Source organism: Chenopodium album, chromosome 16 (genome assembly GCF_948465745.1).
Source record: "Chenopodium album chromosome 16, dcCheAlbu1.1, whole genome shotgun sequence".
In the NCBI taxonomy this organism is placed as follows: domain Eukaryota; kingdom Viridiplantae; phylum Streptophyta; class Magnoliopsida; order Caryophyllales; family Amaranthaceae; genus Chenopodium; species Chenopodium album.
The window spans coordinates 18,957,522-18,978,212 of record NC_137849.1 but is presented as its reverse complement, the minus strand read 5'-3'; the positions used below and the strand labels follow the sequence as shown (position 1 = coordinate 18,978,212).

Here is a 20,691-nt window from a genome sequence, read left to right as displayed (position 1 = left end):
ATTTTTTTTAATGTGTTACAATATTCTTTTGTTTTCATTTTTATTTAATTATATTGATGGGTGTCTTAAAATTAAATAAAATTAACTACAAGTCTACAAGTATATTGTTAGGTTTATGAAAATTGAGTTTTAGTAATAATCGTGCATGACACGGGCCCTACACTAGTTTAAATTAAAAAACGGAGGGAGTATAAAATTCTCTATTTCATCCCTAACTAGTAATTTTCCTAACAATAAGAAGAAAATTGCACTATTCATGTCCATAACAATCTTTCAAAGAATCAAAGATATTCTACTCCGGTTAACCCTTAGCGCATAGCTCCTATTGATTTAGCAAACATATAGGATGAAAAATGTACCATTACATGTACAATAGGTGACAAGTGGTAAGTATTTTGGGGAAAAATATTCAACCTATAGGATGGTAAAAAGTACCACTACATGCATAATACATTATACCTGCATAATAGTGCATAATGGTACATTTAATGTACCATTGTAGAGTCAGTTTTTTCCAAAAGCTTGCCAAATTTACATTTTTGTCCTCCTATATGTTTTGTAAATATATAGGAGCTATGCGCCTATACTTCTACTCCGACAAACTAAAATATACCGCAAATACCTTTATAGATATCAAAATTTCTTATTTTTACTTCTTGACAAATTAAAACCCGACGGTGTTGCAAAAAGACGTTCCTAATTTAAAGAATCAAAGGTAATTTCGTGGGAGGCGCATTTAACAATTTTCAACCAAGACTTTCAACGAAACCCCCCTAAGCCGCCATGACCCACGATGTTGACCCCATCTACTTATTTAATCTCCACCCCTAAAAAATCACAAAAGTCTTCCCTCTAGAAACCATAACCTTAACCCACATTCCTCCTTAACCCCAACCACAATCTCAATTTTCACGCCTAACAAACACCCAAAACTCTCCCCATCTCCTGGAGCTCACCTGAGCTCCACCCCCCTTCTCTCTCCGCCGCAACCACCACCCTAACCACCGCACAAATCCACCCTCTCTCCGCCACCTCACCGTCTTCTCCACCCTTCAATTCCTCGAAACCCTAATCGATCAATCAATCGATTTTCCTTCAATGGAGTTCTTTCCTCTTTAGGGTTTCCATTTCCATCCCCTTTTCCTTCCCATCTCTCTCACACCAACCTGCTCCGAAACTTAATCGATCTTACACTATTCGTTATTATGGCGATCCGATACACCGTCTCTTTTTCCGCCATTATTGCCCAGAACATCGCTTCCTCAGCTAGTCACCGTGTTACGAATTACCGATGTATTCATGATTTTGTTACGAAGCCTCGTGCAACGGCTGCGAACCCTAATTTGGATTCGCGGAAAAACTATCATTATTCTCGTTGTAATAATAGCACGAATAATCAGCCGGATGTTCGGCGATCGAAGCCGAGTTCGAGTTCCAGAGGTAGGACGTCGTCATTTAGTACTTTTGCTGCGGATTTGATTACTGGGAATAATAGTAATAGTCCAGTGGCTGCTGGGTTGATGTCGTTGGTGAATTCCGCCATTTTTGGAGGTTCAATTTCGAGTCCAATGGGGTCAATGTCAATGGGTGTTGCGCCGCTTCGGGGTGCGTCAATTATTCCGTTCTTGCAGGTTTCGAAATGGCTGCCGTGTAATGAGCCTGCATTGATCCGATCGACGAGTAATGATGTAGATAGAGGAGGGACTTCGAAGGTTTTGGATGAGAGTAAGATAAAGAAGAAGGTTGAGGGTTTGAATTCTGCTGCTGTGGATGTTTCTAAGGTGGTTTCGCAGCAGAAAGTGATTGATAGGAAGAGCTGGCTGTCGAAAATGTTCAACTTCTCGTCGGACGATGCCAAGGCGGTTTTCACTGCTGTCACCGTTAATCTGCTGTTCAAGTCGTCCTTAGCTGAGCCGAGGTCGATTCCTTCATCGTCAATGTGCCCCACGCTTGATGCTGGTGACCGGATATTGGCCGAGAAGGTAGTTGTTTGTTCAATTCAAATGTGAATGTGACTTGGAATTTACAAATGCAGTCTGCTTTAGTGTGAATGATGAGGGTAGTTGTTCACGTTAACATTGTTTGAATGCAATTAGTGTAAATGATGAGGGTAGTTGTTCATATTAATATTGTTTGTGCAAAAATTGGTGTCAATTGGTTTATTTGATTTTTTTTGGGTTGATTCATGTCAGTATTTTGTCAGTAATTTAGTCCAGCAAGTTTTCTGATTCTCCCACAAATTGGTTGCTATAAATAAATTCCAGGAAATTTTAGCCAATGAATTGAATTGAAAGTTCTATTCTACCAGTATTATGCTAAACCAAGATGTTAAAACTTACTAGTGTTTTTTTTAAAAGGGAAGTTTTTGTTAGTAAGAAGTGATACAATATCTAAAGTATGTTGTCCCTAATACTTTAGGAAACTTTAAGTTATGAATTATGATTGAGTGATTGACATGAATGTGGCAAAAAGGAACTGATAATTTGTTCACATTTTGTGAAAGATTGTAGTATGATCTTTTGTGCTGTGGTGGGTCAATAACTATGCTATGCCTCTGGGGTGATGGTCCTGTCTCTGCTAGAGTAGATATGTCATTCAGATAAATTGCTGCTTCTGATTCTTTTTTATAGTGGAAAAAAATGACTTGAAAGTATCAAATATCAAACTCTTAACACAGATAAGTTAAAATAACTGCATTTTTTTCCCTTCTTTTTTTTTTTTTCTTTTTTTTTGACAACGAGTGGTATAACAGATGGTTTGTACTTGATTACAGTTTTAAATCATCACATTTTCTTTCCTAACAGATTGGTTACGTTCTTTTGCAAGCCTAATTGTCTGTGAAGTCATTTATAGTTGCTATATTTCCTTGTGAATGAGCAGACGTGTAATTACTGTTAACTGTTATGAAATATTTGTTGAACCAAATGTACATCTTTAATGGATGTATATGAAGCTAATAGATTGAGGCCTTGAGGGTGTTTTAACTCTTTAGTTTCTTTCAGCATTGTCTTTCTGTATAAGTCTGACGGAATTCTGGAGCTTATAAAGGTTAAATTGTGTGTTCTTTTTTCCAGGTTTCATACATCTTTAGGCAGCCTGAGGTTTCTGATATTGTTATATTCAAAGCACCACCGATTCTTCAGGTACTGTTTAAATTTTAACTCTGGGCTTCAGCATGGCATGCTGAAAGTTCCACACTTTTTTTTTTATTTTGTGAAGTGACTAGATTGATTGAAATTTTAGTGTTTCGAATTATTCAGGAAATAGGCTTTGCCACTGGGGATGTATTCATCAAAAGGATTGTAGCAACGGCTGGTGATTGTGTTGAAGTGAGTATTTTCTATAGGTAATTGTACTTTTGTAATTATGCTTCTGTGCATTTTGTTTCTCGATATAACTTGGTCTAAATTAACTCTGTAACAGGTGAAAAATGGGCAGTTGTTAGTAAATGGTATAGTTCGTGAAGAAGAATTTATATTAGAGCCATTAGCTTATGAAATGGATCCCGTGGTATGTTCAAAAGCCTCGACTTTTCCCATTCTGTAATTTCCTCGACATGATCCTAGAAGTTCCTCTTTGGAATTCGCTAATGTCCTTTTGCAAATGTTATATGCAGATTGTGCCTGAAGGCTATGTCTTTGTGATGGGAGACAACCGCAACAACAGCTTCGACTCTCATAACTGGTAATTTTGCAGCTCCTATTCGTTCGGTTTATCTTTAAACTCTTATTGTAAGCCTAGAAAGATTAGGCTTTTGGCCCATGTCATTACCATTTCCTTGCATCTTTCTGTTTTGTGGCTGTTCAAGATGATTGTCATCCATATTGAGAATCATAGAGCGCAAATCTGATACTTATGTGGTGTCTTGCTAATTTTGTTGCTAATCTGGCTTCATTTTTTGTAACTACAGGGGCCCACTCCCTGTCAAAAACATTGTTGGCAGATCAGTGTATCGATACTGGCCTCCAACTAAATTGACAGACACTATATATGAACCACAAGCAGAAAACTGTAATGCTGCAGTTTCATGACAAGTTTTCCATCCTTCTGTTAGACAAAGAGATTCTGAGGTGATGGCGTCGTATTTAGTTCAAGGAAGGTGTCTACCTCACTTATATTATTTTTTTTAGCGTTTTTCTCTGATAATACCAACAATTGTGAATATTTTTATTGTTTGGGAGCTATCGTTCCATATAAGTGCTATAACACAATTTTTATGATGGATTATGTTGTCCATCGAGTCTGACATCATCTCAATTGGTCTGTGTTGTAATGATCGGTTCATTTTTTATGACAGTTCACTATTTTGACTTTGAATATTGTTGACAAATGGTGATTTTGTTTCATTATTATCTTGTACTCCTATTCTTTTATTTGCCATTCTTAAGCATTAAGCATTATGATTTTGCTGGGAGACTCAATGAATAATTATATCTGTTAAAGCTATCACCTTGGGACATTGATATAAAATCACATTGGTATAAAACTCAATTTTCAAAGCACAGAAAAGAAAATAAAAATGATAGATAATGTTTTCTGTTTTATAATTTTTTTGAACTTGCACTATACGTACGTGCTTACTTCGTCAAGAAAAAAATTACGTCATGCATGAGCAAGCTCTATATTTTTTGATCAAATGTGTACTTTGTATTCGCTTTTCTTAACAGCTAAGAGTACATTATTAGGGTTTGATTGACTTTCATTGCAGCAGCGAGAAGCAGTAGCCGTAGACGGAGTTTCACGGACCTTTTCGCAATTTCCTTGGATCCTTCGCGAATAGTGATTGAAAATTTGAAATATCTTGTCGGTCGGTAATAGCTTGTTTAGGTGATGTTCATAATATAATGGTCCGTTCAAATATCCAATATCAAGTGTAATTACTCCTTCCATTTCCTATTGATAGTCTCTTATGGGCATTATTTACGTGAATTAATAATCATAAATAAGAATTGTAAAAGTATATTGAAAAAGTAAATTAACGTTGGGTATGCAAAAAAGTAGAGAGAAAGTAATAAAAGTACATGGAAAAACAAATTTACACGAGAAAGTTAAATTTACACAAATATTGTTGCAAGTTGGAGGGAATTTTGGTAAAAAAATTAATATTAATGGTTGTTGAAAAAAGCAAATGAGATGAACATTTTGGGACTAAAATGGGGTGAACATTTTGGGTTACACTTTATTTTGGGCCAAAGCTCTAAGTTGAGCCCAACTTTGGTTGCAAAATGTGGCCAAATCCGGCAATTCTTACCTATTCTATGTGGTCTAAGACTAAATAATGTCGTTAAAGCAATCACTTGTCCACTTGACTTCAATACATCTCAGTATCTCTATAATATACAAAATATTAACATAGTGTTCGTGTGATGCACGATTTTTAAATCAAATTACTAATCCCGTAGGAAAAAAAAACAATTATAATTCCATTAGTAATAAAGGGCTCATTCACTAATGGTCGATACAAAAATAAAAGAACGTAATTTGAATAGTATTGTAAGTTATTTGTATTTTTTTTATAAATTCATTTTATTAATTGAAAAATAAAACGAATATTGCTCCACATAACTATGTAAGAGAAGTTGACTCATTCATTTTCTATCTCCCGTAGAGAAAAAAAAACTAAAATTTTCTTGTCATACCTTCCGATTCTGTAGCTATAATCTAATTCGAAGTACATGTTTTACCTGTCGTATTCACAAAAATCTTTAATTATTATTATTGTTATTATTGTTTTACCTGTAGTATTCACAAAAATCTTTAATAATAACAATAATAATGACAATAACAATAACAAATAACAACAACAACAAATAATAATAACAATAATAATAACAATAGTAACGAATAATAATAATAACAATAATAACAACAATAACAATAACAATAATAATAATAACAATAATAACAAACAATAACAACAAAACAATAACAATAACAACAACAACAACAACAATAATAATAATCTTTAATTATTAGTATTATTATTATTATTATAATAAATTTTCCTTGAAAAATATTTTTTTACTTTTAGATTTATATTTTTTTAATCTAAGTTAATTTAACTTTACATTAGATTTGTGTGAGTAAAAATTTAGAAACTCTATATTTATTTAAAATTACAATAGATATGTAGTCTAAAATTACATATAATGAAAAATATTAATTACATAAATGAAAAGTATATGAATCAATATAATCACAATTATATTTTATGATTTGATGATATTTTATGTATAACTTATAGTAGGTAATTAATGTCATAGGCTAAAAAAAAAAAAAAAAAGGGAAAAAAAGGGGAGGAGATTTTGGAGGGAAAAAACAGTATCTATTTTAGTATTACATATTGATAAGCAAAATTGATGTATACTTGTATTGTATTTTTGCTTCAAACCTAGTTATCATGTGAGAATTTAGATTTATACTTATACTCCCTTTGTCCTAAACTAGTTTGAACAATTTCATTTGTATTTGACTCTAATTAGGTTAAAAACTTCATAATAATAGATTTTATACTTATACTCCTTTTGTCCTAAACTAGTTTGAACAATTTTCATTTTTATTTGACTCTAATTAGGTTAAAACCTTCATTTTTTGTTATGCTCCTATCAAAAGTACTAGTTCCTTTGTTCATAAGTGCTTGCAACAAATAACCTTACTTGCATAAATCTTTATTACTTTCCCCATTTTAAAAATAAATGCTCTATTTTTCACATATACCACTTTGACCTCCATTATCTCTTTATACATAAGATTAAATAGTCATGTTGTTAATGTTAAAGTTGTCTTAATGTGTAGTTTCAAATAACAAGTTTTTATATTTTATATATACTTAGTAATGGGTCCCTTAGGTATTTTAATGATAACAAACAACTTTAGCTGGTTTCTACATTTTTTGGTATTATCAATTGCTTTCTCTGTGCAATAATAGCTAATTCTGAATAATATAAGCCTTCTTGATTAATTGCAAAAAAAGATGGAATCAAAATGAGTTAATTAAAAGAAGCTTCAAGACATGAACATGAAAATGTCTTGGTTAGAGTGGTGAAATGTTTTTACATCCTAGGGATAGTTGCTCACAAAACATGTCATTTATGGGTAATTCTTACTCCCTCCGTTTTCGAAAAAACGACTCTAGCTTTTGGGCTGATTTTGCGGGTATGAAGAAAGTTAAATAAAAAGAAGTAAATGTATATTAAAAGATAAATTTACATGGGGTTTGTAAAAAAGTAGAGAGAGAAATTATTAAAAATACATGAAAAAACAAAATTTTATATGGGGAATCTAACTTTGCACAAATGTTGTTGTAAGTTGGTGGGTATTTTAATGCAAATGGGTCGATCATTTTGAGACTAAAATTAGGCCAAAAGGGTCAAACTTTTGGGGACGGAGGGAGTACAAAATTTCCTTGTAATTACGATAAAATATAGTCATGTGAGATTTTGTTTGAATCGTCTCAATGTAAATTTTGTTAATATTTACTTCTTATAATTTTACAATGTTGATAATTAGAGATTTTAATCATTAAAATTGTTACTCCCTCCGTTTTTAAATACTTGCTCTATTTCTCCATGCGCTGAGTTTTAGGAAAAATTGGAGAAAGTAATGTAATATAGAGGTAGTGGGGTTAGTGGAAGGTAAATTGGAGTAAAGAGAATCTAAAAGCAATAAAATTGTGGAGGAAGTCCAAATAAAGTGTTGTTATGAATAAGGAAATGCATAACACGTAAACGGGCGCTGTTTTGAAGGGAAATAAAACGTAGTGGGTCCACACTACAGTAAAAAGGAAGCACTTTACTCTAAAATAAAGGTAAATACTTGTATTGGAAGGAAGTATAAACAATTGTATTATACATGTACCTTTTCCCCTTTTTATTATTTTCCCTAATTTTAGCTTATGTTTTTCCCCTTTTGTTTTTACTTTCTTAGTTCCTCTAGAATCTCCATCTTACTGTTGAAGCTCCATCACCAACATCTTTGAAGACGAATTAATGTGTGAAAATGGTGAGGAAGATGTTGGTGATGGAGGATTTGTTGTTAACAAACGATGACGAAGATGATGGTGGTCGTTGTACCGGTGTGTTGTCCAATTGCGACACAACTGCCATTGAACCTGCCATTGAAGACCCCGAAGACCCACATAAAATCCGCGACCAAGAAGATGAGGACGATCAGTGTTCATTAGCCCTTGAAGCCTAGTTGAAGGATGTAACACCCCTGATTCACTAATAATAAACAATAAATAAAGTAAAAATAGACAACCTTTAAATAAAATTGCGGAAGCATACACCTAAATCGGAGGTATTACCGCCACACTTGACAGGTTGTCAAGTGTTAAGGCTTACAAAATCCCAATAATTACAACCCAATAATCTAAGTGAGCTATTTATACAACTTTATAAATTAAACTTGTTATAACAAAATAATCGAAACATTTGAGCTCCTTTAGCTACGATCATCACTTGATCAACCTGTTACAATCTTGACTGCTCACCATTAAGGACAAATTCCAAAATAGATCGTCGCAGGGCCACCATAAGAAAAAGGCATGGCCGCAAACACAAGTAACAGAACAAACAAACACACACGTCAGCAAAAAAACTAAGTAATCACCACATACCAGAATACAAAGAATAATATAATAATTAACATAGCTCAATTAAACAATGTAGTTAAACTACATTACATATTGTACTCTGAAAATAACTTTTGTCTAACTCAACCTCGAATAATAATATATACCTTTCTTTACTCAACTCATCTGTCCCATAAATGTGCCATGCTCTTTGTTTTATACCTAGCCTTGGACATGGGTAATTTGAATAACACACCAACAAGTATAAAAACTTGAATACTCTAAAAAACACCTTAAACCAGACCACATACAGGCCAATTCCCACAGTAGGGGACCATAGAAAAAATAAATAATAAAGATTGTACCTCATTCTTAACTCATGATCATTATCTCATTACCAATATGCCAAGGACTAAGGTCTATAACGCCGAGCCTCAAACCAATAACAAAACAATAATTCTCAACCTTTTGATCTCATACATCGATCAAATAATCATTCACATGATAATAAATAATATCTTAACAATGACACAGATTCCCAAATAACATGACAATTCAATTCATAAGTATCTCACTCTTAGGGCAATAATACTACCACCCAAAAATAATTAACTCATAACCCAAAAATAATACTCTGCATTAGTAACCCTAAAACCTCAATAAAACAATACTCCCTATAACAACAACATTAAAAACCTTAGAAATTATAACACAATCAATTAACACGACATTATATCATGTAATACCACACACTAATCATATACATATAAATCTTGATCATACAAATAATAACTCATAAAATTTATACACAATAATACAATGTGCAATCAATACAAACAAGAATTTATAATCAAACAATATCAAGAATTAAGATTCGTGTGATTACATATAATAAATAACATAACCAAATTATCATCAAACGACTCCAAAATATTGAGATAGTGTGATTATATATAATAAAAAAAAAATAATAATAATACAAACATCTCCAAATTGATATAGTGTGATTACAACTCTAAAAGATGATAGTGTGATTACCTTTCCGGCTAAATTAATCGTAAATCCTACAGCCTCGACAAAAATAAATCGCCAAGGCCTTAGTAATTGACTTGCATCATGGTGATAATGGAATCATGAGTATTAATTTTTCTACTTGCGTGCTTTGATGATCACGTATTGAAAGGGTTGACTTCAATTATTGAACACAATTACTCAAGATTTGCATGATATTGATAATAGGCAAAAACTCACGGCCAAACTACAAAATATGTAAATAAAGTTAATAAAAGAACTAAAAGGATAAACAAAAGTGACGGCTCATACATAGGTATATTTAGGGTTTTACAATAAAATATATTTAGGGGATTAAAGATAGTTTATATACGTTTACATTAAAATAGGGTATTAAAATAGCTTATTTTATCTATGTATAAAAATTATTATATAAAATCATAAAATATTAATCATAAAATATTTGGGTATTACATTCTACCCTCCTTAAAACAAGTTTCGTATTGAGTTGTAAAGTTAGGAAAATTCGGGTATTACAAAGGAGGTAATATGTTAACTATTTTTAATTTAGCACATTTAATGTGGGTTCTGATGGGATAATCTTTACTTTGGTTTAGGTTGAATATGTAGAGAGAGAGAGAGAGAGAGAGAGAGAGAGAGAAAGAGAGAGAGAAAAAGAGAGTTGGGAATGGAGCATTGCCCTTTACAAAATAATATGTAGAATAATGGTTTAGCATATTATTCTGCATAGTTTAATTATCTGTTGTTGTTGTTGTTGTTGAATGCTTTTCATGGTGGTGGGTCTTGTGTGTTCTTGCTTTTTAGTGTCTTCTGTCTTCTTGCTATTTAGTGTATAGTCTGATGGTGGGTCTGCTTTTAATCCTAAGATTTATGCTTGTGTTGTTGCTGTTGGAGTTGATTTGTTTAATTCCCACACTGTTTAATTTAGTTAAGTATGGTACTTTATTTTTGAATTAATTAGGTTGTGGGTTAACTATGTGATATTAATTGATTTTTTGTGGAAAAAGGTGATTGTTGGAGAAGAGTCATACAAAACTCCAACGAAAGGAAAGGGTAGTGTGGCTATAAGTATTGAGATTGAACAATGTGCAAATGTTGAGGTATCTCTTCCTCCCCTCGCTGTTGGAATGGTATTTGATACTTGGCAAAAAATAGACACGTAATTTAGGAGTTTCGGAAAACAAGAAGGGTTTGGGGTTGTTCGTTCAAGTGGGGCGACAAGAAGTAGAGGTGCAAATGTAAAGGGAAAGCACAATATGACTTGAACTTGTGAATGTTTTGGCTTGCCCGGTAGGAGGAGTAAGAAGTCCGGGTGTACCTTTGTCTCAGATTCACAAATAAGTGAAGAGGTTTGTGTGAAATGGAAGAGCAAAAAGTTAGCTGTCCTGTTAAGGTGTATGCCAGGGTGAACGATGTTGGTGATTGGATAATTGAGCAGGTAGTGGTAGAGCATCAAGGTCACGAGCCTACACTGGGGAAGTCCAAAAATATTACCAAGTTTAGGCAAAAGTTCCTTATGGACAATCCTCACATTGTTGAACAACTTTTAAATGATCGAAAGGCGGGTGTTCCTGTGGCTAACATATATAATTGTATGGCTCGACAAAGAATTGGGAGAAAAGAGATGTAATTTACCCAAAATGATTTGCATGCCATAGTTGCAAAGCAAAGAAAAGCTGTGTTTGAGGAAGGTGATGCGAAGATAATGTTTGATTACTTCAAGAGGATGACGGATGATAACTTAAACTTTTTTCATACTCATCGTGTAGATGAGTTAGGTAGGCTCCAAGACGTACTGTGGGTTGATGCTAGGAGTCGGGTTGCCTATGAGGAGTTTGGAGACGTTGTTTGTTTTGATTCGACCTATTTAACCAATGAGTATAAGCTACCCTTTTGTAATTTTGTGGATGTGAATCATTACGATCAAACGATATTGTTTGGGTGTGCATTAGTTTCCCACGAAACCGCGAAAACATTTGAGTGGGTTTTTTCTAATTGGTTGAGGTGTATGGATGAAAAGCAACCACTTATTATCCTAACAGATCAAGACGCGACAATGAGGAAAGCTTTAAAGGTGACTATGAAAGGATGTATTTGGCACATCACACAAAAATTTGGCAAGAAACTTGGCAAGCTTCCTAATTATTTCGAAATTCATGATGATCTTGAGAATGTGATTTATGACAACCTTGATTGTGAAGAGTTTGAGACAAATTGGCCTGAAGTTATCAAGAAGCATGAACTTCAAGACGATGAATGGCTGCAAGGTTTGTCTCCAACTCAGTCTATATATCATTAATTGTTGCATGATAGTTGTACTGGGTTCTTGTGTTATTAGGTGGTTATTAGGTGATTAGTCCTGTTATTTTCTATATTGAAATATGTTATCTGGGTGATTCTGTGTGTATACACCTACTTTTGGCCTCCTGTCCTGACAGGAAGTGTGATAATGTTACAAAAACCCGTTCTTCATGCTAGGTCAAAGTTAAAATATTTATGGACTACGAAATGCATTATGAAGTAAGTTAAAACCTATATTGAGACCAAGTTATCTTAGAGCCTTTTTCGATTATAATTAGGCCTAAAACATGCTCATACATGTTTAAACTTGATTAATAACGGACCCAAATATGTCAAATGCAATGATTAAATCCAATGGATCTTACATTGTTAAAAACCGAGCCGATCAGATAAATCAACCGTAAAATGTCCATAAAAGGCCTATGCAGATGAATAGTCCTTTCAAAGAGCTTTCTAACGGTATATTATAAGCTTAATTTTGAGTTAAAACGAAGAAGTTATGATCAAAACACTAAACCAGGCCCTAAAACCAACACCCTTGCACTCCAACGGCCATATCTTTTGATCCATAATAGATTTTAACCTAATTATAACGGCATTAGAAATAGACATTCAAAGCTTTCCAATGATACCTTACACGCCTTAATCCGACTTCGCAATAAAAAAGTTATGGAAGTTTTTAAAACGCATTTTTCGTATAAGGCAAACCGCACTGCACGCAACTGTCAGAGTTGTGCGTGCCTACCGAGCGCAAGTCAAAGAGTTGCGCTGGGCATACCAGCGCGACTGTGAGAGTTGCGCTCGCCACCTGACGATGCGGCTCTAAGACCCTAAACCTAGATTCTTACGCTTATAAATAGGGGTCTTCGTTCAACCCAAAAGACGACAGAAAAATCAGAATTCTAAACCCTAAATTCTGAAATCCCTAATCTCTCAAACCTTCTTACGATCATACTACTTTTCCCTCCTCTTTCCAACTACTCTTCAACCCTAATACATTCCATTGAAGTCCTTGGAGGTATGAAGAAGGAGGAAAGTCCATAAATGCATAAGACGAAGATTTAGCATAAGAGAAGAACGGTTAGTTTCTTGAGCACTTAGATAAATCACTTTTCTTTTCTTGTTTAAATAACTTTAATTGAATAAATGTTGGGAGGACTATGTCAAGAGTCAACACGTTGAGCGATTGATTTGTGCATCGTTTCTTAAGATATGGTACCTTTGGACACCCAAGCCCTGACCTTAGAATGACATTGTATGCTTCGATGGATCCTTTTATGTGCTTATGTAACTATATGGATATATGTTTAATTATATGCTTCGTGTCTAATCTAAATAATTCCAACTTGTTACCTAGAGATATTAAAAAATTCGTAAAAACATTGTGGTTCGACCAAAAAAAAAAAACTTTTATCGTTCCTTTTGCGTTATCGTAATAAAAAAAATAATAAATAAATAAAAAAATTCAAAAAGTCAAACCTACCAGGTGGCGCGCACCCTCCAAGCGCAAGTCCAGAAGTTGCGCGCGGCTCTTCCGCACAACTCTATGTCTTGCGCGCGCCCACTGTTCAACGTTGATTTTGACTCATTACGAACAATGTTATACGAAGAAAACGATATTACCGTTTCAAGGTTAATCGTTAAGTAGGTGCTAGTAATATCTCTTTGGCTAACAATGTTGTCTAACTTAGTTGTTTTGTTTTTTATTGTTCTTCTTTTCGTTTAAAAAAAAAAAACTTTCATCGTTCTTTGTTTAACAAAAAAATATAAAAAAAACATGTCTTTTAATCGTCCTTTTCTTTCTTTCCTTTTTTTTTTCTTTTACCCCCCCCCCCCCAAAAAAAAACTGCGTATATCAGGCGCTACTCTCGAAATTGCACTTTCCACCTTAGCGCAAGATGGAAAATTACGCGCGATATTGTTTTCGATTATGATGATTTGTTTACGTACTTTGTAATCGAACTAATGACATTATTCCTCATAAGGTTCGTCATTAGAGGTTCGCACCCCTTGATAGGACGTCATCAATATTCCCATTCTTAAACATGCCTATTTTCATGGTCGTCATCTTTTAATTGTAATTAGTCAACCTTGACTTAAGAGCATAATTTATTTACCTTCTATGGTTTAAAAAGAACATCCCGAGAACCTTACTTGGGATGATTTCCTCACACACAAAAATAAAGAGAAATAGAACGAAAAAAATCAAGGAATCGTTCTAAATAAAAAAAATAATAAAAAAAAGAAGTGTGATACAAAAAGATTATTATTCTCAAAAAAAAAAAAAAAATTATGAATGATAAAACCGAGAAAATGATTTACTTATTTCTTGTATTGTATGTTCGAAGGCAACCATTCTTTTTAAGCAAATAGTAATTATCCTTTAAAGATGAGCAATGTGAGAATCATAATAAAAAAAAAAAGATAAAGATCTCTATTATAATCTAAATGATCAACAAATACCATAGTATATTGATCTTAAGGAGTGTATTAAGGTTGAATAATCTTTCTAAAAATTTGATGAGCATGTCAATCCAACTTTCCTTTTCTTTCTCTTCTCCCTTTTTTGTAAACAATTCACTTCAAGTAAAATCCTTAGATGATTACCTTGTTGAAGTCAACACAAATCATGACATTCCATTAATGATTGTTTATGACCTTTTTGACATTTTTATCAATAAACTTGCTTATAGTGAATTCGTATTACAAGGACTAAAAAAAGCAATCATTTTGACTTTTGATCATTGTTTGAATGCTTGGCAGAAAAGGTTTAAGTGAACGCACTCAATTTCTCGTGATACACATTACTAGATCATCTTCCACATTCGCATTCTAGTCCAATCATAGGTGACAAAGCATCATTGGAGAAATTTAGAGAGGAACTCCAAAACCTAAAGGCCCTACGAGAAGAAGAAGCCCAAATGAAGGCTCCTAAAAAAAACAGAAAAGGCTAAAATAAAAAGCAGAGAAAGAAAAAGAAAACATTCTGCAAGAAAAAGCAAGAGCCGAAAGAGTAGAGGCCTTGGAGAAACTTGTCCTTCGAGCTAGCTCAGGGAATAAGTACTTCAATTATGAGCTTGAACCACAACCTAGTGGCAAGACTCTCCCAAAAAAGTTCTTGACTACGGATTTACCAATCTTTAAGGTTACAGACAATCCTAGGACTCACTTAATGAGCTTTATTGGGATTATGGCATTGAAAGGGGTTGAGTATAGCTTATATGCATGTACTTTTCCTCTTTCATTGGACCCAACTGCTAGATCATGGTTTTATAACCTCGATGCAAAACAAACTTCCACTTGGAGTGATGTTGTAAAAGCGTTTTTACCCTAATATGGAGACAACATCGAGCTCACAACTACCTTGCGCGATCTTGAATTGCCTAAGCAAGGGGAAGAAGAAGGCTTTATTAACTTCTTTTCCAGGTGGCGATCAAAGGTTTCGCTTATTTCACAAAGACCTCTGGATCATGAACTTGTCCCAAAGTTCATAGATAATATGTCTCCACCATACAAGTGCCATTTACAATACCTTGGTTTAGACACATTTCTAAAAGTTTATACCATGGGAACATTAATTGAAAGGGACTTGATAAATGAAACCATGAATCATATAGATGGACTAGATTTTTAGAGAGGATTTCACTTACGTTGGAAACGGACAAAGCTCGAAGACGCAATCCCAAGAAGTCGTCTACAATTCAAGATGTAGCACCCTAGGTCTTGTTTTGTTTATTTTGTTTTCTTTATGATGGACTAAGAGATTCATGCTATCGAATCTACTTATTATGTACACTCATTAATTAATGAATAAAAATTATATTTTCAAGTACGTCTATCTTGTTCTCTTTTCGATATCTATCTTTGTTGTTATTAGCTTGAATTAAATGAAATACACCTATAAATAGGCAATATCAAAAAAGGCATACATACTCAACACTTTAAGAATCTTAATTATCTTTGGCTTACAAGATTTATCGAATGAAAAGAGGCCCCTCTTTTGGCCCACTAAGAAAAGATATGATGATTACACCAACACAGGAGGCAACTTGAAACTCCACCTAGATAATTCCATGTTAATAACCTTAGAACAATCCATCTTTTGTTAGCCCTTTTGAGCTTCGTCAATTGAGCCTTACTTATTCAACCTACATTATTCCAAACCTTGGGATGAGAATGGTGCAAAGAGATACAAATGAAAATATTGGGGGAATGAAACATAAGAGGGGGACACAAAGTTAGTCTAAACCCCAAAAAAGGAAAGATCGAATGTAAAATCGTTCTGAACCCAAAACCAAACTTTTCAAAAAGGAGAGAAAAAAGAAAGAAAGAAAGAGACGGAAGACAACACTACCACAAAATACACTTTATAGAACGCCTAAAATAGGCTATATAAACGCCTTAGAGGCGTACTTCAACTAGGGTGCCTTATAAGGTTTATAAGACGCCTCCTAGATACGTCTTGTATTGATACAAATATAGAATGCCTATGAAAGGTAACTGCTTTATTTATGTGTATATAATAATAATTAATTATAGGAATAGAGAACAGTGATCATTGATGAGCGTTTTTATTTTCATAGAATAGGAAACGCCTACCTTACTTAAACGATCTATTTTCTTATAAAACATAACGCCTATGATAGATTGTTCTATTTTACATATAATTTTATTATTAATATATAATGAATATACATCACAAAAGGATCACCTATGATAGATCACAGTTTCGCGTATATATATATATATATATATATATTTGTAGATGCTAGCTATATATATATATATATATATATATATATATATATATATATATATATATATATATATATATATATATATATAGAATGAGTGTTCATTTGATCTTAATCCTTGGAGAGCGAAAAGGGGACTGCACTGGATCTGTATGGCTTTCCTGATAATATCCATAAATGGCTTGTTTTTGGTAAGAGATGAACATTATTATATGTAAATTCGGGTGCATGGTACACATCGGTACTCCAGTGCATTTCTTCTTCTGAATCAGAATAAATATGTTTTCAAACCCTTTCCTTAAAATTCAAGGTGGATGTCCCCGCGCGAATTTCAGCAATCACTTGTTCGGATTCAACATATTGATCATTTTGAACTAAAAGAAAAGTTTTTTGGGGAATATTCACATTATGTAGAATATCTTCACTTTCAATAGTGACATATAAGTCGATATAACATAGAAAAGTAGGGTGTCCATGACGTGTACGTGTAGGATGAACCAAATCTTCATTGAATTGTATTTTTCCATTAGAAGGAGCTCGTACATGTTCTGCAGTACCTCTTGTGAATACTCCGCCCGTATGAAAAGTTCTTAATGTTAGTTGAGTACCAGGTTCCCCAATGGTTTGGCCCGCAATAATACCTACAGCTTCTCCCAATTCAACCAGGTCGCCGTGAGTAGGACTCCGGCCATAACATAATCGACAGATCCAAGACGCATATGCACTTCTACAAGTAAAAGGAGTTCGAACGGGTATTGGTTGGGTTCGAAGCGTTATGAATCGATTGACAAGTACAACCCCGATATCTTGATTTCGAGTGGCAATGCACCGTGAACCCATATATATATGGTCTGCGAATACACGACCAATTAATGTTTGGATCAATATTTTTTCCGGCATCGTACCGTTTCGAGGATTTACAGAAATACCTCGAAGGGTCCCACAATCTCTTCTACGTACAACAATATGTTGAACTACTTCGACAAGCCTGCGCGTGAGATATCCAGCATCGGATGTCCGTACAACAGTATCCACAACCCCTTTACGGGCTCCGTAGCAAGAAATTGTATATTCTATTAAAGAGAGTTCTTTGCGCAAATTACTTTGAATAGGTAATCAATCATTTGTCCTTGCGGATCCGACATTAATCCTCTCATACCTACTAATTGATGGACCTGAGACACATTTCCTCTAGCCCCCAAAAAAGACATTATATGGACTGGATTATAAGGGTTAGTCATCCTAAAATTGGGATTCATTTATTGTCTCAAATATTCACTTGTAGAATACCATATCTCAATGGATTGACGTAATTTTTTCTACCGCATGGATATTCCCATAATGGTGGTGTTTTTCCAAAATCAAACTTTGCTGCTCAGCATCTTGGACTAGCCATCCTTTCGAAGGTATTGTTAAAAGATCATCAATTCCTAATGAAATGGATGTAGCGGTGGCTTGCTGGAAACCAGAGTCTTTAGTTGATCCAGGATGTGTGATGTATATGCCATCCCAAAGTGATCTATTAATCTACTAATGAGTCGTTTTATGGCAGTTCCATCTATTGCTTTATTGTGAAAGACCAAATTGGCCCGTTCTACCATAAGTACCTCCATATTCCGCTGAGTAGGATTCGACAATGAACGGGGTTGAGTTAGTGATTAGAAAACTTCCTTTTCTTGATCTTAATTCACCTAAAAATTCACAAATTATGATCCTAGTTGAACCCGAAAGACTCGAATTCCAAAAATACGATATGATTTAGTAACCTATGCGCAGGCTTGACAAAATCCTTGTATGGCTTCTTCAATTTCGCGATAAAGAGAAATATGACCAACAGTAATTCGAATGTATATAAAAAATGTCTTTTTTTACACTTCTTTTTATTAGATAATGCGCATAAATCTCATGATAGGTGCCCAAAGATGCATAGTGAACTTCAATGGGAGTTTCTTTTGAAGAAATAATGCGTTGATCTAGCTGCCACCGGAGCCACAAAGGACTATCTAAACGGATTCTTTTCTGACGATAAGCTCCAATTGCATCATAGGAATTACAAAAAAAGGGTTCTTTAATATATTTAGAATTATTATCATCAATTCTTTCATTTTGATAGGTTTTGTGATTCCATGGATTATATCTATTTGCACAAATGCCTCGACGACTCCCACCCATTAATATATAGAGTCCAATAAGCATATCTTGGGTTGGTACGGAAATGGGATCCCCAATAGCTGGAGACAAAAGATTCATATGAGAAAACATAAGTAAACGAGCCTCCGCTTGAGCCTCCAAAGATAAAGGTACATGAACAACCATTTGATCCCCATTAAAGTCTACATTGAATCCTTATATATATATATATATATGCATTGATCCAAAATAAATACATAGACAAATATTCCATTCCAATATACAAGAAAATTTCTTACCTAGGAAAAAAAAAAACCTGCTACAATTTTTTAATTTATATCCAAATTACATAACTAATGTACCAGTCGTCCAACCATCTACAACTCACATTGATCATCATCGTCATCTTCGATTGGTTGATGTTTTGTAACAAATGTAATCCACATGTCCCGAACCTGGTCAATCAGTTTTTGAGAATATGTGGCAGGAGCTTTATCAAAATACTACAAGTATAATAACTAAGTTAGTAAAAAGTAAATAATAACATAAACTAATGTAGTAAAAAAAAATAATAAAATAAACTAAGTTATTAAAAAAATCCACAACAATGGTTGTATAAGGCCTGATGCATAGTTTTTTTTTTTTTAAAAAAAAGATTTGATGCATGGATGCAGTACCCTTTAGTACTTAAACTATTTCATGAAAAAAAAATGGTGAAATCAACAAAACAGTAAGTTTAAATTTCCACGTTATGAATAATCACAGAAACAAAGAAATCTATAACAAGAATTTCCTCAAACACCATATAAGAACCATGGATGGATTATACCACCATACACAATAATTTTAAGAAGAATAATACCTTGTCCGGCACATATGACTTTTTGGATTGTATTGTCTCTAGCATATAACGGCAAACATATTATCCACAATTAACGTCCAAACCTTGTCGAGGGCACTATTACATCAATAAATCCAAATTATATAATAAAAATTATAATATACGAATACAAAACATAAGTATGCGAGCAAAAAAAACAAAATAATGTAAAGGTCATGTACCTCTATATTTTTCCATTTAACAAGTGAATTCTTATTCCACTTTATTTCTGATCGGAATTCTAAGCTAAATCTCAAAATTGCCCTATTTATATTCATAAGTAGGACTCGTTTAGATATTAATTATGGAAAAGTATTAAAACTAAAGAAACTAGTAAGATTAATATATTATAAATAAATTGCCGAAGCATATACTTATTGATAATATCTCGAGGCGAGGCTGAAATTCTGCCCCAGCTGGATCTAGCCAATGCACCAATCCAACCCATGGACAAATCACTGCTAACATCCAATGCAAACTACACATAAAATTAGTGTTGTTATCATAGGATCTAAGATTCATGCTATCAAATATCTTGAAAAATGAGTACATTAATTAAACAAGTAGCTTACTTGTCAGTATATGGAGCAAAAAATATTTGATTTTGATTTTGTGCATTATTGCATGCAAATACCCTAACCAAATAGTCACATCGATCATCTTCGTTTTCTTGCGTTGGAGTTTGTGGTGATATGAAATTAGAATCACAAAATCCATCAACTCCTGAAATACCTTGTGCATGGACCATCTCACTTAGATGCCTTGTATATTTAGAAACAAAATTTAAAACAATTAGTTAACAAAATTGGTAAAAAAGGGTTTAGAAATTAAAATTACTACCATACTTACATCATAAAAGTTGAGATGTGATTTGCTCCAATCAATGTTTGATAGCACAAATCTCGCATATCTTCATAATCAATGCAAACATCCTGCTCATTATAAAATACACTATTCGGTATTCTAATAGATATGGTTTTTCCACCATTTTTCATTTCAACAGCTAGCTTCCTACAAACTCG

The 20,691-nt window shown here is 33.6% G+C and overlaps 2 protein-coding genes across 2 annotated transcripts; both read left to right on the top strand.

The window, feature by feature from the left end:
• The first annotated feature begins 856 nt into the window (after positions 1 to 856).
• On the top strand, positions 857 to 4,352 carry LOC145586287 (putative thylakoidal processing peptidase 2, chloroplastic). Its single transcript, XM_081643072.1, has 6 exons — positions 857 to 1,982; positions 3,075 to 3,143; positions 3,261 to 3,329; positions 3,424 to 3,510; positions 3,617 to 3,684; positions 3,911 to 4,352. The coding sequence occupies exons 1-6, from the start codon at positions 1,206 to 1,208 to the stop codon at positions 4,029 to 4,031; spliced, it is 1,191 nt and encodes a 396-aa protein (XP_081499198.1). The 5' UTR covers positions 857 to 1,205; the 3' UTR covers positions 4,032 to 4,352.
• Positions 4,353 to 10,964: 6,612 nt separating this feature from the next.
• Positions 10,965 to 11,903, top strand: LOC145583960 (protein FAR1-RELATED SEQUENCE 5-like). The gene is made up of 2 exons (XM_081640905.1): positions 10,965 to 11,196; positions 11,263 to 11,903. The coding sequence occupies exons 1-2, from the start codon at positions 10,965 to 10,967 to the stop codon at positions 11,901 to 11,903; spliced, it is 873 nt and encodes a 290-aa protein (XP_081497031.1).
• Positions 11,904 to 20,691: the final 8,788 nt, after the last annotated feature.